General features: G+C 43.8%; 1 protein-coding gene across 2 annotated transcripts in view; it reads right to left on the bottom strand.

Moving 5' to 3' along the window:
- NRP2 (neuropilin 2) overlaps window positions 1-19,555 on the bottom strand; it is a 163,916-nt gene that overhangs the window by 70,683 nt on the left and 73,678 nt on the right. For both annotated transcript variants that reach the window (XM_069225987.1, XM_069225988.1), the window contains exons 3-4: window positions 9,006-9,187; window positions 233-463 (exon numbers count right to left, since the gene is read on the bottom strand). In XM_069225987.1, coding sequence (XP_069082088.1) covers window positions 233-463; window positions 9,006-9,187 — 413 coding nt within the window. The remainder of the gene's footprint in view (window positions 1-232; window positions 464-9,005; window positions 9,188-19,555) is intronic.

Consider the following 19,555-nt stretch of genomic DNA (forward strand, 5'->3'; position numbering starts at 1 on the left):
TTTTCTCCCTTGAAGAATGCTGGTGCTTTGTGGGGACCAGTTTTTTCAAGGGAGAAAAACTATTAATCCATAAGGTCCCCTGATTTTCAGTTTCAGCTTTCCAATTTATTTGAACTGTGCAAATCATTTTATATTCTTGTGGCTCACTTCACTAAGATAGCAGTTTGAAAAGTTCACCCAAACAAGCTAGTGCCTTGATTGAGCACAAACACAACACTGGACGGTCACTTGCCTCCAGGAACGCCGTCCCAGATGTCCAGCCAATCATACTTGCAGTCCCCCTCGCCGCCCTGCAGAGGGTCGTGCTCCAGGTCGAAGGTCAGAAACTGAAGGACGATCTCCTGCTTGGGCTTGGCCAGGATGGTGAAGGTGCATTCCAGGTTGTGCGGGTACTTGTCGGGGAACCCGGGGGACTCGATGGTACCGTTGGAGCCAGTGAAGTTTCTAGAACAGTCTTCTGATCCTGCGAGAAAGAAAAGAGTTTCACATCAAAAATAAAATGGGAGCAGTTCGTCCCCATCATGAAGAGAGAAAAGAGCAGCAACGTTCTCCAATTTATTTATTTTTTGTTTTGTTTTATTGGGTTTCGCATTATTTCCACCTCCTTCCTCACTTAATATTAAGAAAAGATAAACAAGAAAGGTAAAAGTTATAACAAAACTCAGGTTCGCTCCTAGAAAAAAAAAAACTTACATATTGAATCAAAGAACACAAAAGTAAATCAGTAAATGGTTTTTATGACTCATTATGTGCAGCATCAGATAGGGGTTCGCTCATTATCTGTATGGCCAACATTACCACATCTATCTCACTTGTTGCCATTTGCATTTGCCCATTACCCATAACTTCCAATGCCGAGTCGTGTTGAAATGAGGCACTGAAAGTGCTTTAAAGCCAGGGCATCTGAGGTTCGAGCTTAGAGAAAACAAATGATTATCTTTAATAACATTGTTGTTGCCTTTGATTGTGGCATATTTTGCTTTTCGTTGCCTCACCACTTAATGCCACTGGTATGATTTTCAAAACAACAAGAGATGTGTTTTCTAAAAACATAATTTCCCACACATTTGCCACAGAGCTCTCTTCATTTTCATTACCAGCTTAGAATATTGTGTTTTTCAGCATCAGAAGCACCGATATAGGCGTATCCCAACACAAGTCCAAATTGCCTCAAGAATGGAAGAAATGGCTGCAAATTTGATGTCCTCAGGCCAGCTGGGAACATGAGAATGCTTGGATACCACTTTTTATTCTGGAAAAGGCAGTTTGTTTCCTGACAACTAGGAGTTGGCTTAATTCTCTCGGCATGGTGTGGCAAATCAAGAATTCTACGAGGTCACAGTCTCATTGCAGAAATGGTGAACACCAAATATTGACGTACAACTGGTGGATCTGATGGATGTTAGCTATTAGCCTAATGCAGCACTAAACACCCACATCACCTGTAAAGTAACCAAACTTGTGTATCACAAGGATCAATAAACTTGCGAACGTTCTTCTCACTCAAGTATTGTGTGGCCTGTGTTAATGGTGCATAATGTATAGTCGGTTCACTAACGAACGAAGGAAAGCGGGGTGGAAACTCCAAGTTGAGCAACAGGAAGTGTACACTTGCATTCTTCACTTCAGATGGGAATACCGTGGGCCCTTTCTTGAAGAACTCGAAGATGGCCATTACATTGAGGGCTAACCTATCAAGGACTGTTTTAAAGGGAGTGGGGCAGTTAGGTGCTTGTTGAAAGTTGGGGAAGATAAGCTTTGGTCTTGGGTACATGAGAAACCTAAACATTGAGTTTTCTTGGAGGGATGTGGCTCTTTCTCAACATAGGTTTGAATATGTTGGAATGGACAAACCCTATTCTTCTCCCATGTCCTGAAGGCTCCCTGGGGTTGTCATGTGTCTGCTTTCGGGAGCTCTGCATTGCCCCAGCATCTCCAGCAGCTGCTTCTTGGCAATCTTCCCAACTCTGATGGGTGAGTGTCCAAATATGTTTAAACAGAAGTGATCTTACAGTAGTGCCCATGTTCTGTGGTTGTGAAAATACGTGTTTTAAAGGCAAGCAGACCATCCATGATGATAAAATCGGAAGCCGTGCTCACAAGATGTAGATTATCATGTAGTGACCATGAACATCCAAAACGTGGAAAAGGCGTATGCTTAAAATACTCATGTTGGCCCCAAAGATCTTTAGAACACCAGGTATGCCATAATACAGCTAGAAGAAGTCTATTTTTAAACACTGGAAAAATGGACTATTGGAGACTGAGTTTAACTTTGAGTATCTGCTGTTTCAAAGAACACTACCTTCAAGTCTTAAAAAGGATGCTGTACCTTTAGTGGACTAGCATCAGCCTTTATTAGCAGGTCTGCTGCACAACTGATGGGATATAAACAGTATTTTCTGTAGAATTGCCCTATTTGCAAACAGACACCATCTGCCCTTCCCAGCAGGGACGATATATTTTAACAGGGCATTACCAGCACTTCCCAGCATGACTGCTTAAACTTTAATGGGAATGACAGCAACGGAGAGAAAACAAAACTGCTCGAATTTGAAACACCCAATTATCAGGCGATTCCAAGTTTTGACAAATTCTGAAGCTTATGATGGGTATAATTGGGTGAAAATAGATTAAAGCATGTTTATATTGTGTGCCTTTTAACTTCACTAAATGGAACTTGTTCACTCAATCCCACACCTGGTTTGCAAACATGTTCTAGAGTCAATTTTCGAGCATGGAACCAAAGCCACAAAGTTTTCTTTACACATTGTCTTTTTCTCCTCCTCTCACTCGACCTCCGTGGGTATTTCATTTATTAACTAGTGCTAATACCGTGTTTGATATTGTGATAAGGTACAGCGAAACCAGATAACAATGCAGTGCTGTGATGTAACCTCATACAGGATACAAAAATCCTACCATCAACTCAGTGGAATTGTGGAGAGTGTGTCCTAAGATTTCTTTCCACCCTTCCTATGTCACTCAACACAGCCTCTGAGACGCATAGCATGGTGAAGCCACTGAAAGTGTCTTTACCACACACCACAACAACCACACAGAGGCTGCAGGCCTACATTCACGTGCTTGGTTGATCCAGTGGGCTTTAGCGCTCTGTAGGTGTTTGTATCACAACATATCTCCCATTCTGACGCTACGATGATTGGAAGATGGTAATGTGGGCAATGAATCCCCACCACAGCCTTGTTCACAATTCTTTCATTTTAAGGAGGGGGAAGAGAGGGCTGGATCTGTTCAAAAGGCTCCAGAACACCCCCACCCCTCGTTTCACTGCCCAGCCTGGCTGATCCAGCAATGCTGGCTATTTTAGTCCTGGAGCAAAGGCTTCCCTACTGTCACCAGAACAGACAATGTTACCACTTATTTACTGCTGACTCCAACAGTGTTGTGCATTGTGCCCAGGCCTGCTTTCTTCTAAGAGATCCAAGGTGCCTGAGGGGTGGGGGAGGGGTAGCTAGTGTCGTTCCTATTCATGAATGGACTTCTATTGAAACTGTCCTGGGGAGAGGCCAGACAATTCAAAAACACAATTTGAAGCCTCCAGTTCAGAAAGAAGATGAGTGTGTGTGTGTGTGAGTGTGCGTGTGTGTGTTGTGGGGGAAGAGTGGGCTCTTATTAAGGACAGGCGGGCAATGTACCCCCTCTGCTTCCATCCTTATAACCCTAGATTTGAACAAATGGAACGGGCTTTAACAAGCAAGCAATTTTAGATTCACTGTACCTTCATACCCGGTCAAGTTTGTCATGTGTACTTAAAGCAGACTTGCCAGCTCACATGGTGCCACGACGTGCCCACAAGATCGATTCTCTTCACATGCTCACCAGGTGAACAGGCAATATCAAATGATGAAAGGCAGGATGAGCTGGAAAACCATCGATAAATTGGGCTTCCGGCTCAGACGTGAAGCTCGGCTCAGCTGATGTTCATCACTTGTTTTGCATCTTCCCCAGGACATCAACAGCCTCGGAAGCTATTGTGTTGTTTTGAGGGAGAGGAAGGTTGAAGGGAAAAGATGTGTATGCAGTGCCCGGAAGAAAGCCTCTCCACCAGGCTCTCCATGGCCCCACCCCCTTAAATATCCATCAGTGGCTGGCTGATGGGCTGAAAGCTCATCCCCAACTGAAGTCCTACCCCCTGTAAAGTCCAAAAACCTCTCACAAGGTGAAAAAAATGTTCAAAGTTGGCAGGTCGGGAATATCCATTTCCGCCCATAGTGTGTACTATTCACCATCATTCAACTACTGTAATTCAGTCAGTCTCTCAGCCATCCACACATGCACTCATGTAGCTCATTCATCTGCTTAATAATTCATGCTCTCACTCACTTCCCCTGAGGTCCCCTTTTGCATGCGTTTATACCCTTCTCCATTCACCCAGTAAGTTGATCACTGCCCCTGCCTCTAGCCCACTCCACTGGCTTTTGCTACCTCGTCTCTGTACACAAAGACGTGTGATTGCAGGTCCTTGTGATGAGTCGTTGTGGTCCCTAACACACCAGTCGCTGGCCCCAGCTCAGCTGCTCTGAGTCTATCCTGCTGCGCCTACCAAGCTGCTTATTAAATTCCGCTGACGGCAGCGGCAGAAACAACAGCTCGAGATAATCATACAATTACTAGTATTACCCAATAGCTAGAATTGATTAAGCAATATTGAAAGCCAACTATTAGTAGCAATTAGCGGCAACTGAAAAATCAACTCTCTGCCTTGGAATGAGACGGGGCCCAAGCGCGTTGGCCTCCGTCCAGCGGCACAAAGGTGGAAATAAAGCAAGGGGTGAAACAACAGCCAGATACAGGGCTCCAGGCACCCGAGGCTGCAGCAGGATGCGTTTCATTGAGTTTCCTCATTTTTTAAGGGAAAAAGGCCGATTGAATTTGTGAGTGAAGTCACGCACGCAATAGAAACATGATAGAAATAAAGAGGAATATTCGATATAGCAGATGTTCGCTGGCAAGCGGAGTCCCCCAGAGACGCTTCAGAAACACAACTCTGCCAATAAACTGATGTTAGAGCAGGGATGTCTGCTTGGGGGGGTCCTGAAGCAGGTGGTGCCTTAACCTTCACGTGCTTCTTACCTTGGAGACAATGTCTCATTTCAAAGGAAGTAATTCATAAAACGGTAATGCTTGCTGGCAGAAAACGTCATCATCTGATCTGGTGACCAACATTGAAGTTCACAGAGACCCGTCGTATGCAGTGGCACAGTTTCAGCAACGACCACGTGCATTATCCGTGACTCCGGAATTAGCAGTCCTTAGAACCTTTGCGATATTATTTGAGGAATTTCAACAACCCTGCCTCATTGAGCTCCTGTGTCCCTCCGCGTATCGAACACGCTGTTGGTTGTGTTGCCAATATTTCTCTGACACAGTCCACCTGATTGTGCTGCCCGCCAGTGGCATGATCCAAGAACCAAAGCTAAAATGGCAGCACACATGCACACAGGGGCTCCATCTTTGTTTGCAGCTTTATTGACACGTAGAATATGGAGCAGTCCAGTCCTTCCCAAAGCACAGGAAGCGTCTGATGCACTGTGCAGAGCTATTGATAATAGCTGGGCTTGGGAGAGTATGGATAGGTTTACTTTAGCACAACTCTCATTGTAACAGTCGCAGGCACATACCACAAATCCACCAAATTCAATAATAATAATAATTAAAATAATAATAATAATAGTATTAACAATAATAAAAAATACTAACAATAATAAGGTATTGTTATTGTTTTGTCCATGCTATTGTTATCGTAATTATCATTATTGAAATCATTATCATCATCATCATCATTATTGTTGTTGTTGTTATTGTAGCAATATGCACACATTGCAATATTTGTAGCTACAACCTTGCAACAGAAACAAATACATTGTCCATCAGATCTCCTCTGGTCTGAGCAAGGCCCTCTTTAGCCATTGAAAAATGTCTCCCTACTCTGGCAGCCGAGGTACTTAAGCACCTACCATCCTTCCAGGAACTGTGAACAAAAGGCAAGGATGTTACCAGGCACACAAGAGGTGCTGGGTAGACAACACAGGAACCAAAGGAAAACAGTCTGGTAAAGGGTGAGAGCTGGACATCACCGGAAGAGCAGGATCAAACATCTGCCGCTTAAGACACGCATATTGGTTACAAAGATCACCGGGGCCCGCTAGCTTTTCCTATACATGTATGAATCTACTAAAGAGGTAAAGGGTGTATTGTCACACTCAGCCAGACATTCCAAGGATGGGAAGGACTGAATAGTCAATGAGACTCAAGAATTCTATCTCCCAGGAACAAACCTTTCTCCAAGGGGAACAACGTGGAGAATGGGCATGGCAGGCCACTTGTTTTTCTACTGAAAGTTGAATATTAACTGGCCCTGGATCCTGAATTTCATCTCTAATTAAGTATCCATTTGTCCGTCTCTGTCTCTCTGTCATGACTCTTGTCAGCCTACATTTCCCTGCTGCGTGTACTTCGGTGTGAATGGACATGGAAAACGTACTTAAAAATCTGAAGTCTTCGGTCAAGTTGTTGGCCATTGTGGGCTTTTGGGTTTCCATTATCATGACTCATACTGTTGTTGTGATGCCCCCAAATTTAAATTTACTACAGCGAGATGTTTTTCAGAGTCCATCCACTTGGTGGCAGAATAGTGAAGAGCTTGTGAACCTAGAACAGATTCATGCTGCAAAGGGTATGTCCGTTCTTCTGTGTGCATCTGGAACTGCATGTCGGTGGCATAAGAACCTACGTGTCTGTTATACTATGTGCATTGGTGCCCGCATGCGTGGTGACCTGTATACATTGATTCATGTAGTTCTGGTGGTCATTAGACATGTGGTCTACGAGGTCCCTGTTCATGACTACCTTTATGCATGTTGGCCTATGTCCATCTGTGTTTGCAGGGCTGGTGGTCACTGTGTCTGGACGTGTGAGGGTTTGCAGTCCGGAAGTGTGCGGTGAGTTGGTGTCTGTATGCTTCGTTCACGTAATATGTTGCTGTTTCGGTATGTGTGCTTGACTGTTGTGTCTGTGCACTCAGTATGCAAAAGTCAGACCTATTGGTTTGACTCAGCCTGTTAGTGTTTGCCTTACTCCAGTCCACGCATTTATTGATGTTTATTTAAACATCTGTCAGAACGGAAATGCCTCGGGCTTATTTCCCTTTTGGATGAGAAACTGCAATGATTGTAAATAATTGTTCTCATATTCGCAGGCTCCCAGGCGCTGGCTCTCCCTCTGGCTCCCTCCCTCTTTATCCTACACACAAATGCTGACATTTTTTAATGACCGCTCCGTTTCCTCATAACAAACACACATCTCACAAATATTTGGACAGCATCAGCCTTCTGGGGGAAACAGCTTTTACTTTTCCAGCCAGTTCTTTGCATCAGATTCCGAATAGTTGTTCTCAGAGCTGAAGCAGAGAGGCGCCGGGGTCTTGCACACAAGCAAAACAAGAGCCCTGGCTTACTCCCTCATCTAGCGCCTGGCAGTGAAATCCGGTGCTTCATGGCAAGGGAGGAACATGAAGTCAGCCATTCTCTTCCATTAAGTTTTAGGTGGTGCTTTCTGGTAAAAGGCAGGACTTCCAAGAATGACCATATGTTCAAGAATGGTAATGTCCACCATAGGACATTTTGCTACGCTAGAGCTAATATGAGTTGTGGTAGGCTTGAAGAAGGCCTGTGGTGGGCTGATGGCAGACACAGTCAACCTATCTGGAAGCTATGACACTTGCTGAAAAACCCTGGTCCACAAAATCAATTCAACGTGCCTATGGCTACCTCAGCTCAACTATTAAAAATGTGTCACTACTCCCCAAGGCCAAGAAGCAAAATAATGAAACCAGCAGGCTTGAGAAGATAAACAATAGGGAACTACGACACAAAACCACTTTAGACCAATGTGTTTGAACTTTGTTGAAGTTAAAAGTGGTGCATTTCCCCACAGCCCTCACTACAGCCCTCTTCTCACTGGAAGGATTTCTCCGTTTCGGCTAGAAGAAGGGCCAAGCCCAATGTTGGCAGCACCCCAAATACAGACAAATCAGATTAAGAATTCCAAAATCCAGAATACTAAATCTAAATATTGGACTTCAAATAATTAATACAATCCCTCCTCTTGTAGGCACCTGCTCTCAGGATGATTGCCTGCCTCCTACGTGCCACGGCTTCCCTGATGCCATATACACAGGTTCCATCTTTGACAGTGGTCACAGTGATGATGGAAATACGGCAGCCATTGTCTGTGTCCTGAACTTTGAGAACTTGTGAGACTTTATAACGAAACATGAGCACAGATGATGGTTAGCAGCAGGAGCTATCTGCTCCTCTGGCCACCTTGAAATGCATCTTCTACATAAGCAAGCATGTGTGTATAGGAGGAGCTCTAGTCAGTGTGAACAAGGACCTGGGACATCAGAATGCTTTGTGCGAGTGGGCAAATGTCCATGTACTGCCTAACAACATAGAATGTGACTCTTAGAACTCGACATGGCAACACTTCTATAGAGCGCATCTGCCGATTTACGACAGATTCAACATAGTTACAGCTAAGTACCACAAAAAATAGGATTTGAACATTTGTGGAGCCACACAAGCTTTGAAGTGTGTAGCAGTCTGAGGAAACCTGGAACAGCTTTGGGGAACAAGAAAGTGACAATCACAACTGGATAAGTAAGCCTTTCGTGAGGAATGATGGGTTTACAACCTGGTGTATGTGGCATAGATTTGTTCAGTCTGTAAAGAGAAACATACAAAAAGTCCTATTTCTCACTCATCGATTGGAGCATGCATACAGTTAACTCCCACCAGGAGTGGTGGATGAATGCACGGTTAAAGAAATGAGGTCTTGTGGTCTAACTCTGAAGCCCACTCACACATATTGATGCAGATTTTTAGCCATAGCTATGCCACCACTATGACATCCTCTAGCGATATTACATCCTAAATCTGCTCCGCAGACTGACAATAGTTAGCAAAGCACGAGGCACACACCTGTCTTGAAGAGTTCGTAGCGTAGGGAGAAGCCGGCCCCCTGACGGGCATAGTCCGAGATAAACCTGATGTAGAGAGAAGGCCCTGAGGAGATGATGGCTGCGGGAGCGATGTTCCCACAGTGCTTCCCGAGGGTCTCAGCCGCCTCGTTGTCTCCATCCCGGATCTCAATGAAGTCATACCTGCCAAGGGAAAGGAAAAGTAAGTCAACACTTACCAACTGCCATGGAGTGTTTCAGAGGAGACAGCAACATATATGACTCCTAGAAAACGCTTCCACCTTAACCTTTTGTCATTCTGGGGTGCTTAAAAGGGACCTCCATTAAGATAAAATAAAGCTCAAAGTAATTTCAAACTTTTGGCAAGTTTTGGCATCCTTTCACTCTACCATAAACCTCTTGTGATGTAGAGATGCATGATAAGGATATGTTATGTCGTGTTGCTTATCTGTATAGCACTTCATGCCAAATCAACCAGATGCTGGTGGGTGGTTGAGGGGTGTGGTGGTTGGTGGTTGGGGAACAAAAGGTGGAAATGTGGGGCTGGGACAAAACAACAATCACTCGTTTTTATGTAGCTCAGTGATTCAGATGTTGCTATTTCGAAGCATTGCAATTATAATGTGTTATCATCATCCAGTTCCATAATTCTCAATTTCTCAACTTTGGAAAGATAATAATAAATAGAGCCAGTCCAGGATTCTAATTTGTTACATACAAAATGTATCTGTCATTTTACAGTAAAAACGTGATTGTTCGAAATTCCCAAAGTATTGTATTTGTAAATTATTTTTATGATTCCTGTTTCTCGTTTACCAACAGCTATGTACCCCCTCAAAATTTCGGTCCTTTAAATTGTGTTTATGATGTTCTGGTAATTTGATAATCCTTACTCGATATTCCAGACTACAACCGTGAATGTCGCATGAGACATAGCAAACACAACATTTACAATCGCAATAACGATGATTGATCAGCCATCGTTATTTATTGATGATCAATAACTTCTGAATAAACACTTCAAAACTGTAGAACAATAGAAGCTAGAATGAAATACGGCACTGTATCTTTTTCAGTGATAAATATTCAAAAGTGCCTTTATGGTTATGGTTCTGCTTCTTGCTTTGGTGAAACACCTCTGTTCAAGGGTACAGCGGGGGTTCTCCGAGGAATATTAGTGATTGCTAGATGTCTACGGTGCCCAGAAGGATCGGTGGATCATAAGTGTGTCTTTGTGTCACTCTTTTAATACTCAGGCTTCAATATGGTGACAGGCTAGTACCCACGCCATGCCAGACAAAGCCTAGGGGTACATGGGGTCCTCCTAGCAGCCCTCATACTGATAACTTCGACATTAAATTGATCAATTTCAATTTTAGTAACACGAACAACCCCCCATATACGATTTTACAAAGCCTTCATGGGATCGTCTTAAATGCACTCTTAGAACCATTTTATTCCCCCAACCCCAGAAAGGTGAATTAGATCAAGAAGGAACCTATCTCAGCAATATCTTGCAAAGAAGGGAAGGTGATATGACCAAAAGGAAACAGGATATTGTAGTACACTATATTATTTTTTGTGGGGTTTAAACAGTGCATCATACCCTCTTATGAGTTTCCACAGCGGTTGTACAAGATATGCAGATGATATGTGGGTGAAAACATACATTCACAGCTAAATAATGCCTGCTGTCCTTAACAAGGAGAGGACACATGTAGACGTTGAAGAGCCACAAGAAAAGGCAAGATTGCTAAGAAGCCCAGGGGCGCCCAGCCTTTGGGCATCCATTTTATAGGGGTGGTCAATATATTTGCTGCCACTTTCATCCTTCCTGCTCTCAAATGCAAGACACTGTCTGTCGGCCGTGACTCTAACTTAGATAAAACAGCTATATGTGCCTTTTGGAGGCTGGCAGGAATTCTGATGTGTGAAGAACTGTCCGGTGAAGAGTGCAATGAGTTAGAATATGGTGGACTGCAGTGAGTTGGCAGTGAGTTGGCATCAGGGATGATCGCAGTGGTCTTCCCTCTGTCCTGATGTAGGCTGTTAGGATTAATAAGTGGACGAAACCTGCACACTTCCAGAGCTCTATAACTCTAGGGATCATTGCATGCTTGTGATTTGTGCTCGTTGGAAGTCTTTTTCTTGTTGCAATTCTTGTAATAGTTTTTACGTGATTATAGATGAATTTCAGCCTTACATTATTAGTAATCTGATATTCTGCTGGGTATGTGATCTCACCAGATATTTTTTTTACATCTGCCCCAGACGTGCTGTTCTTCTAGAAGTCCCGAGCCTGTTGGAAATTCCCAGTGTCCTTGTAGACCAGGGTGCATCCAATCAAATGACAAGCTTCATTAATTTTATGTCTCATGCATTGTGTACTGGGTCCACTTTTGAGCCAGGAGCTTTTAAAAGTTGAGCCAAGTAATAACTCAAGCTCAGAAACGTTGTTTTAACCCAAAAATATTTAGCTTTCCCTTTTCTGCATTTTTTTGGCCGCAGCAGAGCCTCCTGTTCATTTTTGCAGAAGTTGTTTTGATTTTACTGAACCATAACCCATAATTGTAGCTGTTTGTTCATACTGTCCTGCAGCAAGAGCTTTTTAAAACTCTTCATTAAAGATATTCCCTAGGACAGAAGAGGCCACTCAGATAAGGAAACAACAATCCTGTCCTTGCCCTATGTCAGTCACCTGAAAGATATCGTGGGCTCGAGCATCACTGAGAAGAAGTGGAAGTGACGTAATTTCGGTTCCTGCAAGACCACCTCATTAAGGAACAACCCAAGGGAATTATGGGGCTGGACTAGACAGTAGGGCCGGACACAGGGTCCCAGGTTATCTCCCTCTCCTAAAACTGCAGGAATCACACCGACCTCTTGCCAAGAGACTTCCAGGAAGCAAGAGGAAAGAGGGACAATATACTCACAAAGGCTTGGAGAGGGTACGCATTGTTCAAAATGTGCACTGAAAAGTGAAGACCTTGATGCCGGAACACTTCGTGACGCTCCCAGTTCTAGTTCTACAGCTAGGCGAAACCAGACAGCTGTCTATTGCATGACCTGTACAGGATACCACAGTGTCCCCTGTACACGTGGGCAAGTGAGCAAATGAATAGGGAGATCCCAGCCAAGGGTCTGACTATGGTCCGAGAGCTACAATAGGAGCTGAGGCATCATTATATGCCATGTAAATTGTGAAATAAAGGTCATGTAAAAAGTGATAAAGATTCTGCATGAATTGAAAAGGTGTATTTTGTTAACATGAGGAAATGTTTCACTTAAGTACTTTAGTTGTATTACTGTATTGTGTGGCGTTTACTAGTGATTAGAGATAGTCTCGAAATATCTACTTAGAAACAGCCACACCTCCTCTGCTGTGACAACAATGGCATTAGAGAACCAAGAGGCAAAGCAATGTGCTGTGTACCTTATATGTGGCCTAGGTTGTTATTAATGATGGAGCAACATTTATAACAACATATAAAAGAGAGATTTTACACAGCACACGCCCTCTACTGATTTCAAGGCGCTCTTAAATGTAATGATAAAGAAAAAGGAGGCAGTGAAATAAGGTAATTGCCTACGCAGACACAATTTGGTCAAAATTGGGCCAGGACTGATCCCAGTTTTCCTGGTTTCAAGTTGTGAAATTCAGCCACAAGTTAGTATCACCTTCTCTCTCCTGTTTCACATCAAAGGTTAATGCTTTGTGTTTAATCCTTTGAAGAGCCACTTCAGTACAAAGTGTTAAATGAATACATCTATTACATGTTCAGGTTGAAATAAGAAGACTTTCTATGAAACAATTACAGAGTGAGGGGAAGGGGGGGCCTCTGTTTTACTGTTGAGACCACCTGCTTCCCCTGGCTTAGCAATGACACCTATTTTAGATTTCAGGAAAGGCCCAGCACCTTCAGTGAAATGAAATGGAGACATTAATAAAAACATGGTGTCAAAGAGGCCATGAAGTTCAGATGACACAATTAAAGTGCAGGGCTTAGCGGCCTGCAGGCTAGCACGCACAGCCCATACCATGTGTGCTATTGGGCTTTTTGGATTTTATTACCCCCTGGGTTGAGGTGGCATTTCAGATGGACTGGCCACCTAGATCCAGCAGAGACCTGTGAAAGTATTTGGAGAAAATATATTAGGTTACCATCCCTATTGGATCACTTTCTGTCATTCTGCAGGCATTTTACTATCAGCCCACTGAGAAACAAAGATGATGCAGTGCTGAGGAGCACCTCCTCAGCTGCAGGAGTGGTGGAGGGGGGCTTCTGGGTGAGGGGTATTTTGGCATGGTAACCGAGGCAAGAGTGTGAATGGCAGAAGTCACATGACAGCTCTGCTCGTTTTTGGCTCGCTATGAGAAGACCTCAAGCTGAGTCACAGACCGGTATTGCCATGAGCTTGGCTCAAGCCATCAGCGCCTTGTCCACCTCTCGTCGCTTGACACAACAAATAAGCCACCTTTACAAAGTGAGGTGGGAGGCAAAATGTCTCTTTGCAAAGGATATCCCACATCATTGTACTAGTCTTGCAGATAATAGCACTGGGAAATAAAGAACTTTACCCGGAAACACACAACGTGATCATCTGGGGCAGCAAGGGAACCCAAGCCTTGTTGGTCCTTTGTGGGAAACGTTACCATTAAGTCACATCTCCCTAAGCTCAAAATTCTGTCTTTATGGTCAGGAGGAGGACTGGTCTGTGAGGCCAGAAAGTAGTCCCAAGATGGTGGTGCTGCTCGACGCTCAGAGGGCTGGGCAGAGTCAGTAACACCTATCTGGTGATGGGGACTGCAGTGGGGTTCAAGCAGATCACTAAAGTTGACCCTTTCACTTTCTGCCCGATAGAGCATCCATCCAACCACAGACACACCCCACTGAGGGCGTGACAGGCACAGAGCGTGGGTAAATCTGTGCTAAGAGGGAGACGTTTTCATGGAACAGCTTCGTTTATTTTTGTTCCGCTAGGATAGTTCACTCTTCCTGGCCTTACAGAGCAGGGCGAAGGAAATTCCGAGAAAAGCAAAAAACGGTTGACAAAAGCATAGCGAGAAAAAAGAAGAATTGATGTGGCTTTCAGACGACCAGTGGACTCGGTGTGTTCTGTTATTGGAATAAGAGTGAAATGCCAAGTATGCAAGGGCCAGAGGCGCATTGAGACAGAGCACTTTGGGATTAAATATACAGCTTGCACTCAAATAAACAGACACCTCTCCTAAACCACTCACCGCCTTCTGCCCCACGCATCTGTAGAAAGTGATGAACTGCGGATTACGAACTGGAAATATACTTGGTTACAAATTTCAGAGAATGAAAATATCCAGAAGTCAGATATCTTTTAGATTTGTCAGCACTAAGGGGTGAAAATGTGACTTTAAATTACTGCAAGTATGTACAGAGGTTTCATCGACCCGTATGCTTTGGATGTATACTTTTGAGGAGGCCTTTCCACGAGGTTGTTTTATTTTTTTCTGTATTTGACTCGAATTTTTAACATTTGTTAATATGGCCCAGTTGCTACATAATTTGTTGATGAAGATGTTTTACGTGGCAACTTTCAAACATGCAAATCTACACAAAAAGCTGCTTGAATCATACAATTCAATGGAGAGGCAACCATCAACCATGGACCTCAACACGAAGTACAACCTCAATCATATAATCCATTGGAAATGCAACTTTCTAAAATACATGGCACCATGAAAGACACCTTGAATCAAATAATTCTAGGCACAGACACGTATCACTCATTCAAGTTTATGAAGATCCACCTTCAAATCAGTTTTTTGTCATCTAGAAGTCGACTCCGGAGGGTAAGGGGAATTGCAGAAGCGCTGCCTCAACAGTGGTGCCTAGAAGTCAATCAGGGTACAGCATGGGCTGAAGAATGAAGAAAGACTGTGCATGCACCTCTGGCAATGAACAGTGAGGTTAGGAAACAAACAGGGCACCACACCTCATCCAGGTGGTCCACCCACCAGATCCAACATGGCACCTACGCTTTAGAAACTTCATCTCGAAAGGTAACACTCCTGGGAAAGTATTGTCAAGCAGACATGTCAGTAAAACGCTGGCTGCTAACCATGAAAAGTAGCAATTGCAAACCTCAGCAACAGCCTGTAATTCCTCCTCGAGTCCAATAGCAGGGTTGTGTAGTCTGTAAAGACTATGTCTGGAGGCGGGGACCTCCCTGTAATACTCAGAGGAAGACTTACACTTTGGGACTTTTCTGCGAGTGATAATTTCAGAGCTATTTGCAGAGCTTTTATCATTCTGTCTGTGCCTAAATCCTGTTCTGTAATGGAACAGAGCACCCATATTATTAACACACTTTACTCAACTATATGGGCAGCCTAGGAGACCCTGCATGAACAACACACAGTGAAAACCACCTGAACATTTGGAGATAGATCTCTGCCTTATGACATCTCACTAAATATTGAGAGAGCATGAACTTATATCAAGCATGTACAGTACATTTCCTTCACCGTGACTAATTTAATCAAAGCACAAGGACAAAGAAGTTGATATTCACAAAGGAGGAAATCTCCCTCGACAGTACAAAATGAATTAAACCACTTGGTTTGGCTGATATTTTAAATTTCCAACATGCAAAAGAAGGGCGAAACAGGTTTACCAGGCAAAAAAAACAATCTAACCTTACAGGGAGCAGAGGGAGTGGTGGGACACAGAAAGAGCCTGGACAAACCAGAAAAGGAGGTTGTGTTGCAAAAAAAGAGGTTGTGTTGCACATGCTCACATCCCTGGTCATTCCTGCCTGAGGCACTGTGTCGAGACCTGGGGGCCCAATCCCAAGATGGATAGAGTCATTGGGGGCAGTGCCACTGAAACCTCCCAGGACCACACAAGGTCAGATGGGAACAGAAACCTTGGGCCCAGGTCACAAAGAAGTCCTCTCAAGTACATTACGAGACTCCCAGAGAGCGTCTCCGGGGTAACTTGTGCCTTTTTGAAACAGATTGGTAAAGTTAAAATCTGGAGATGTCTGCAACAGTTTCCAGAAGCACTTGAAACTTAAGCAAATGTTTGTGAATCGCATTGACTCAGAGGAATCTCAAAGACAACCCAGTCATCTCCAGATCTGATCCAGTTCCAGGCTCAGTGAATACAACACAGGGAGATTGGTGTAAACTTAAGGTGCCCATTGGCAGCTCCTAATCCATGCCTTCGCCTGCATGTGAATTGGCTCCTTTCACTTCTGTTGTCACTGTCCAGACAGCAGGAAAGACAGGTGAGTGAGCTATAACAGAGGCCTTGAAACAGAAAGCGCACAATCACTCCCCTGAAGTTGTGCCTCGAGATGAGACTTTTAAGAGCTAGGCTCAAACTCCATCAAAATAATGATGGTGAGGAGAAGGAACTGCCCTGCGACAGAGGCTTAATCCATAACAGAATAAAAAAAGGTCTAAGCACGACATAGGAGAGTAGTAGTAGTGTGAAAGCAAAAACAAATCTGGAGGCTAAGAGGAGCCCAGTGTTACGGCAGGTGGGGCATGGAAAGAAAAGACGGCGGTGATGCTCCTTATAAACCAACAGTTTCTCTGTAGCAACTGCTTGTGTCCATTGCAAACTGCACAACAGGTCTCCATAACGTGAAACGGGTAATTTACAGAACACTGTAAGTGAAATAACAAAGTCCAGCTAGCCCTTTCGCAGAGAGATGTAGAAAGGGCAGCAGCTGTTGGGGGCTGCATGTCACCCCCGAGTCTGTCTAGTCCGAGGGGCCGTGAAAATCTCTTTTCACACTCTTAGGTCTGAAGGATCTCACATTCCTGGCGTGAAGTCATCAGCTCACACACGCCATTAGCACCGGCTGCTCATTAGCTCACGCCAGGCCCAGCCACCCTCCTGGGAGGGACCATTGTCTACACTGGGAGGGGGTGGGAGCCAGTAATGTCAGGCCCAACCTTTACAGGGGCTTTTAACTACCTGCTCACTCACGTGACGTGTGAGCTGGTCTCTCACATGTGTGGCCTGCGGCATCACGGAAGCTAGGCGGTTATAACTTCGGGACTACAAGTACCAGGATGCAAAGGGAAAACAGGATTACATAAGGTAAAAGCACATGCATTCAGAAACTTAGAGGGGCCATCCAGTGTAAGCAAGATAAGACAGTACTTTCCCTGGTCACGCCTCTCTAACAATCACCAATAACAGACATTCCAGAATGCCCCTTTGCTTGATGAAGTATGTTTGGACTTAGAGATCTATTATGACACCATTCACTCTGTAGATGCTTTAAGACTGCCCCAGGAGTGGATGAATTATTCCAAAATGTGGCCTCTTACAAGCATGTTTGCTTTCCAGGCAAACACGTCTCTGGATTTGTTCAATAGATACTGTTGTTTTTTGTTGCCTGGTCTCAATTTAGTTCTTATCTTTCTAGGTCACTAGATGTATTGTTTGTTTCCCCCCTAAATCACTTAAAGAAAGAGCAGGGCCTGCTTGTCCTCATGCAGCAGGAAGTCGCTTTCACTTGCAAGGACTGCGCAATAAAACTGTTGTAGAATAATACCAGGGATGCGAGCTAGTTTACTTGGAACCCCTGGCACTGGCTCTCTATTACCGGCCTCCCCAGCTACCCGCATACTGTGATCCTGGGTAAATGATGGTGTATCCTTGAGCTTCGTGTTGCTTAACTGCAGGAACACACGAAGACTTGAAACAGACTTGCCATCAAAATTGTATACAAAATGTTGTGCTGTGCTATGTTATTTTTGATATAGTGCTGTGCGTTTAACTTTGTGGGGTAATAACACGTGTTCGTCAACATAAATCTGTCTGGGCATACATCAAAAAGATAACTTTGTTACTAACACCGCCACTTTTGTTCTGCACAAAGAAATAACATACAGAGGACTTTTCTGTGCTTCTTTGCATAGCCTCGATTTAAAGGAGCATATATCTTTATTCGGAGGCGAGCACGTGTTTGTTTATTGGGGAGTTGTAAACTACTCCCTAATAGAGTGTTTGATCTTTGCCATTGCAAATTTAGCTGAAAATGGGATTTACTGTGAGCTTCCGGCCAAGCTCAGGGCCCTCTCCAGGGGCTGCAATAACGAGTGTAGTAAAGTTGGCCATGCTGGGTGAGGTGCCAGACTGAGGCTGCTGGTCCTGGGCGCCCCCGCTTTGATCTGCGGCCCAGGGGCCAGAATGCAGGCTGTAAAGTCGGATCACCTATTTACAAGGCCCTGTTCTCACTCTTGGTCATTTCATGGCATTGCTCATTATTACAACAGCGAGGTGGAGAGTGAATGGTAAATTGTGCCAGACTGTGTGTGGGTAGGGGCTGGGGAGATCACAGAGGGCGGGAGGCACTACCTACCACAACCAATAACAGTGACCTTTTAAAGAAAGATGCAGCTTAATTAACTCTGGACATGTTTTGAAACAGTACAGTCCGCCCGTTTTTGCCCTAGTATCAGAACATGCCCTATAATATCATATAATGCTTTATTGAACCAATCAATAATGTGAGCTATTATGGACACTTGTGCTTAGAATCTTTCTAGCTGCTATAGTTGTGTAGCTTTTGCAAGGTAAATTGAGTCAAACTTCAAGATAGAACCAATTAACCATTGACATGGTTTTGTAGACCACATTTTAAGATGATGTGCTTCACCAGAGTCTTTAACAATGGTTGCACATCAGATTTAAAGATGGCTTGTCACTCACAGGGCCCATACCAGGATGCCACAGAAGTCACGGAATTGCCTAACGTGAAATGCACGTTTATCTACGGCTACAACAGTCATTCAGCCGGTCCAACGAATCAACACCACAACTGAATCTGTTTTCAGATGTACCTTTACTCCCCCGTGGTCATCCTACCATACCTGCTGCTCGATAAACGGCTTCTTATCAAAATGTTATGGCTGGCGCTGTTAAATGAATAAATACATAAACAACGTTCTACGTTGTAAGTAGACTAGCGTCCGTCATGCTGTGGTAAAACAGATTTCCAAAGAGTGCACTATATTTTAAGATGATGGTTAGGTACGTTGCTAGGCATGAGCTTTTGATTTTACTAGTAATATATCTATCTATCTATCTATCTATCTATCTATCTATCTATCTATCTATCTATCTATCTATCTATCTATCTATATGATGCATAAATATAATATATGCTTTTTGAGATCAAAAACTACTTCTACTTTTAGCCATTGTTTTTTTCTTTTTGTATTGGTGAGGGCTCAGTGGCACCACAAATAATAAAGTTTTACCAAACCATGACATAACAAGCATCGACAAAACCAAAAGGCTTGCAGACAGCGCCAGACATTTTGGCTTTGCCAAAACTTGTTTTTGAGATGGTACATCAGACTGGGTTTGGAGATGTTTTGCTATATCCAGTTTTCAGACAGGACAGAATTCTCCCAATTAAAATGGTAGAGTAGATTAATCTTTGAGAGAGGGTAGCAGGCTTCCTTTTAAAAGGGTGTAGTAGACTAGCTTTTTAGATCATGTAATAGAGTTGTTCTTAACCTTGTGTCCGTGGAACCCTGATGGGTCC

Source organism: Pleurodeles waltl, chromosome 3_1 (assembly GCF_031143425.1).
Source record: "Pleurodeles waltl isolate 20211129_DDA chromosome 3_1, aPleWal1.hap1.20221129, whole genome shotgun sequence".
In the NCBI taxonomy this organism is placed as follows: domain Eukaryota; kingdom Metazoa; phylum Chordata; class Amphibia; order Caudata; family Salamandridae; genus Pleurodeles; species Pleurodeles waltl.